Source organism: Lactuca sativa, chromosome 7 (assembly GCF_002870075.4).
Source record: "Lactuca sativa cultivar Salinas chromosome 7, Lsat_Salinas_v11, whole genome shotgun sequence".
In the NCBI taxonomy this organism is placed as follows: Eukaryota; Viridiplantae; Streptophyta; class Magnoliopsida; order Asterales; family Asteraceae; genus Lactuca; species Lactuca sativa.
In genome coordinates, this window is record NC_056629.2 from 91,424,008 (window position 1) to 91,428,990 (window position 4,983).

At 29.8% G+C, this 4,983-nt stretch overlaps 1 protein-coding gene across 1 annotated transcript; it reads left to right on the top strand.

Moving 5' to 3' along the window:
* The first annotated feature begins 1,422 nt into the window (after positions 1-1,422).
* Positions 1,423-4,745, top strand: LOC111883715 (protein FAR1-RELATED SEQUENCE 5-like). The gene is made up of 7 exons (XM_052765745.1): positions 1,423-1,579; positions 1,686-1,760; positions 1,872-1,925; positions 2,037-2,835; positions 2,916-3,174; positions 3,513-4,169; positions 4,269-4,745. The coding sequence occupies exons 1-7, from the start codon at positions 1,423-1,425 to the stop codon at positions 4,743-4,745; spliced, it is 2,478 nt and encodes an 825-aa protein (XP_052621705.1).
* The last annotated feature ends 238 nt before the right edge of the window (positions 4,746-4,983 follow it).

Here is a 4,983-nt window from a genome sequence, read left to right on the forward strand (position 1 = left end):
CAATCACAATTTAGCAAATTATTAATTAATTTATTTAATCCATGAGGGTAATTATGTAATCTTTCATTTTAATTCCTTATTTATTCTGAATCTTATCCCTTTATATTAGGCAATGATTTATGATTGATTTAGTTATCTTTAATTTAATTTTCTCTATATAATCGATTTTAACGTCTGATCCACAAACACAGATCACAATTGTCGATTCCATAACCTGCCGATCAATTTGTGTTACACATTCGATGGATGTTCATACTGGAAATCAAAACTAGGTATTGCTACATATTTACCAGCATCTGTCAACGATAATCCTGATATTGTTTCAAACGTCCCCCACACACCCTTTTACTGTTTTTATATATACATATGTATTAAATCTGATAATCTTCCAGGAAAACGATGATCAAAATCTCGGGAAGGATTTGGGTAATGTCAATGATCCCAAGAATCCGGTGAATCAAGTTGTGAAGAAAATAAGAAGATGTAAAACATGCTTTGGAGTTGGTCATGATAGCATGAATTGTCCTTTTGGATTGAAGAAATCATAGAACTACAAGAACTTCATCAAATTGGTCGTTTTTAGATATTATTTAGTTTGATTTCAGTAAAATAAAAGTATTTTTTGATGAATTATATGGTATTATCAAGTTTCAGTTCAGTGTAATAAAGATGTCGTTTGATGAATTCTATGTGTCTTTCTTTAATTATTATGGTTAAAATTAATAAGATGTTCGTGTTTTCTGCTATATTTATGTTTTATATGATCATATAGTTTATCATTTCAACAAAATAACAGAGCAGAACATTATAGTTCTCATTCAAACATAATGTCAAAAAACAATGTTCATTATACTTCATTTTTATTTTTTTGATGTTTCATAAAATCAACACACATAATTTTCAAAACTTTGAATTGTAAACATTTTTGTTAGTTATATATATTTATTATTCTTACATAATGATTTTCAATGCGTGCATTGATTCGAGTTAACAAAAATTGATACGTTTTGTAAGTCATATTTGCTAGAGTATTCTGATAGAATTATTTCATTTCGGTAACATGCAGAGTTTTTTATTGCATATTTATATAACATTCTAATAGAATTATTTCGTCAATAAAATATTCTGCAACTTTTTTTTAAAAAAAAATACATAATAATATTGTTAAGCAGTTAATATAATATATTGTTGGAATTTTTTATATTTGGAATTTGAATATAGTACCGTATGAATATTTTTTCCTTTATCATGTTTAAAAAAAATCAAATCGGAATCATTTATGTTTATCAATGATCCCTAATATCAAGGCTTTTAATTTACATAGAATCCGTTTTCATCCCTATCTAGTTTGTATGACATTTTTAAATATTTTAATTTTTCAACTTACAAAGCATATACAAACACTCTCGGAATTTCTTAGCAATGGGTGATCAAGAACCAGATGTCAATAATCATATTTATGAGGAACATTATTTGGCTAGTGATGATGACAATGGAATTGAAGATTTCGATTTTCCTGATAACGATACACTATATAATGACGGATTTCAAACTGGAGAAAGCAGTAATCCTAATTTAGGTGAGTTTTTTGATATTTTGTTTAATTTTTCATTCTATTTTAGATTCTATATTGTAACAAACATGTTTAATGTTAAATGTTAATATTTTCATTGATGAACATACAGAGGATGCAAATAATGATGAAGACGAAAATCACTTCGTTGATGAAGATATAGAGGTTAATATTGATTACAGTGAAGGTACTAAATTCAATTCAGGATACTGAAGTTTTTACAGAAAAAAGTTAATTCTTTGAGAATAATATTTATATAATTCTTTTAGAATGATTATGTATTTGCTATTTTAAACAGGACAACCACATGTTACTCATGAAGATATAGAGTGTAATATTGATTTCAGTGAAGGTACTAAATTCAATTCAGTATATTTTAATTTTGATAGAAAAATAAAATTGTGTCAGAATAAAATTTATATAATTCTTTCAGAATAATTTTGTATTTGCTATGTTTAAGCAGGACAACCACATGTTACTCATGATTATGTTTCTCCTGGTGGCACCTTGTATTGGACTCCGATTGTTTTAGACGACATCAAACCAAAAGTTTCATCAAAATTTAATTCATATGGTGAAGCAGAAACAATGTATAGAAAATATGCATTAGAATCTGGTTTTGATGTCAGGCTTGGAAGAGTCCAAAAAACGAAAAATGGGATTATTACAAATAGACATCTTGTGTGCAATCGGGAAGGAAATCTGAATACTAGTAAACTAGATACTCTAGATATTCAGCATAAAAAGACTCAAAGAAGGAAAGATTTATTTAGGAGGAATTGTAAAGCGAAAGTTGTTTTAGAAATAATTCTCGGTACTCTTAGATATGTCGTGAGTGATTTTGTAGAGCGACATAATCATGAGTTGTTTAGCAAGGGCAATATGCACTTATCTCGTTCAAAAACAAAACTTGATTATTCCCAAGAAATTTTCATTCATAATTTGTCAAAACAAGACATTGGTCCTGTAAAAGCACATAGACTGTATAGTGCTCTTCAGGTTGGTCCTTCGGTTCGAGGTGGATTGGTTACTGATTTCAAGAATGCTAGGAGGAATCTTAATTGTTACATAGGTGGGAGGGACGTGAAATTCCTTGTTGACAAGATGAATGATAGGAAGAAAAATGTCCCATCATTTACTTTTGAGTATAAAGTGTCGAACAAGAGATTGAATTCTTTATTCTGGGCTGACGAAACAGCAAAGTATAATTACAATTCATTCGGAGACGTTGTATCACTCGATGCCACATTCAGCATGAATAAGTATTTCTAACCTTTAATAATTTTCAATAAGAATTTCATTATTTTCAGTTATGTAAACTAATATTTTATTTTTTAAATAGGTATGATATGGTTTTTGTTCCGTTTACTGGCATCGATAATCACAAAAAATGTGTAACATTTGGTGCTGGTCTTTTAAGTAAAGAAGATGGAGTTTCTTATGAATGGTTGCTTAGAGCTTTTTCGAAAGCTTTTAGAAAACAACCTCAATTGGTTTTATCTGATCAAGATCCATCTTTGAAAAAAGCTATAGATAAGGTTTTCCCATTGGCACATCATAGGTTATGTATGTGGCATATAACGAAGAAGTTGCCAAATAAGGTATGCATAAAACGAATATTATTCTTATTTTTTTGGTATGATTCTACAATTATTTTCTCATATTCTACCACAATGTTTTGTTTTAACATAATCAATTGCATTAACTCTTAATTTTTCTTAGCATTCTTCAATGATTTTTTAAAATTCTACCTTCATTATCTCATATTCTACCAGAATCAATTGATTTAACAAAATCAGTGACTTTAAGTCTTACTTTTTGTTATGATTCTACAATTATCTCATATTCTGACAGAATCACTTAGTTTAACTCTTACTTTTTGTTATGGTTCTACAATTATTTTTTCATATTCTACCTTCATGTTATCATATTCTAACAGAATGAATTTATACAGATTTTATCAATTGAAGATGCAACAACCAATCAAAAATTTCGAAAGCGTTTTCACTCTATAATTTGGAATTCTAAGCTGGAACCACATGAATTCGAGAATGTGTGGCGTCAGATGTTGGAGGAGTTTAAAATTACTGATAACACTTGGATGAATACAATGTATGGTTTGCGAAAATCTTGGATCCCCACATTTTTCAAGCACATTCCAATGTCTAGTCTTATGCGAACTACATCGCTGTTTGAAAGTCAGAATTGGTCATTTCAAACCACGACATTAACCGATTCTTATCTTGTCGTGTTTATGATGACATTTGAATCAGTTATGGAACGACAACGACATAACCAAATTCTCAATGATTTTAATACTGCCACCACTTTTCCTAAATTCATTACCCGTACTCCGTATGAACCTCATGCTTCAAATGTATATACACGAAAGATTTTTTATCAGGTTCAGAAAGAGATATCAAGATCTAAAGATAATTGTTTCCAAAAGAATGTGATATCTTCCAACAGTGTTCACACAATTATTGTTATGGAGAAAACAAAGAACATAACTATTAGACAAACAAATGATGTCAGTGTTGATGACAAAGATGAGGAATACAATTACGATTGTCTTATAAGGGATACTGAATGCACGGTATATTTTTTTTCACATTAATTTTCATTTTATCATTTGCATTTAAACACTAAAAATTTACAACTTAAACATTCTCACTAATCATCTTATATTTTCCAGGTCACACACTCAACCAAAGATGGTTCGTTCAAATGTACTTGTATGCATTTTGAACATGTAGGTATCTTATGCAGACACATATTATGTGTGTTTAAGTTTTATGGCATCGGACAAATTCCTGAAAAGTACATTTTGAAACGTTGGCATAGGGATGTTATTCCAACAGAATTACTGAAAAGACGCTTCAATAATTCTTTTGACGATTCTAATTCCGACATGACTGCTATTGATATTTTTTCAACTGTTGACCGTTGTGTGTCTTTTCTGAGCCATGATGCAGCTAAGTTAAAGTTATACCTCGAAGAACAGAATAAGTTGAAAAAAAAATTCGTAGACGACTGTCCAAATCATGATCTACCAACCAGAGCAGATCATTTCAAGAAGCTTTTAGGCGTGGTTGGTCCTGATGTAGAATCTGATGTTAATGACATTCAGATATTCGTAACAAAGGCTGCGATAGTCGTGGGAACATATTAAAATCTACAAAAGAGATGATTGAGAAGGAAATCTCGAAACCTAAGAGAAAATGTGCTACATGTGAACAGATGGTTCATCATGACAAAAGAAATTGTCCTCTAAAGAATGCCCAGAAATAAGTTCCATGTTTTTTTTTCGTTTTATTAGAATGACATTTCATTTAATTTTCTCGATTCACATTCATTGTTATCTTTTATGTCGTTCAATAAAGTATTCACTTTGATTGCTAGTGATGATG

Bases quoted from the DNA above. Each gene is read 5' to 3' on its own strand.
- LOC111883715 (XM_052765745.1), top strand. From the start codon at position 1,423: ATGGGTGATCAAGAACCAGATGTCAATAATCATATTTATGAGGAACAT. The intron at 1,761-1,871 runs GTACTAAATTCA...TATTTTAAACAG, and splicing joins TAATATTGATTACAGTGAAG to GACAACCACATGTTACTCAT. The intron at 2,836-2,915 runs GTATTTCTAACC...TTTTTTAAATAG, and splicing joins GCCACATTCAGCATGAATAA to GTATGATATGGTTTTTGTTC.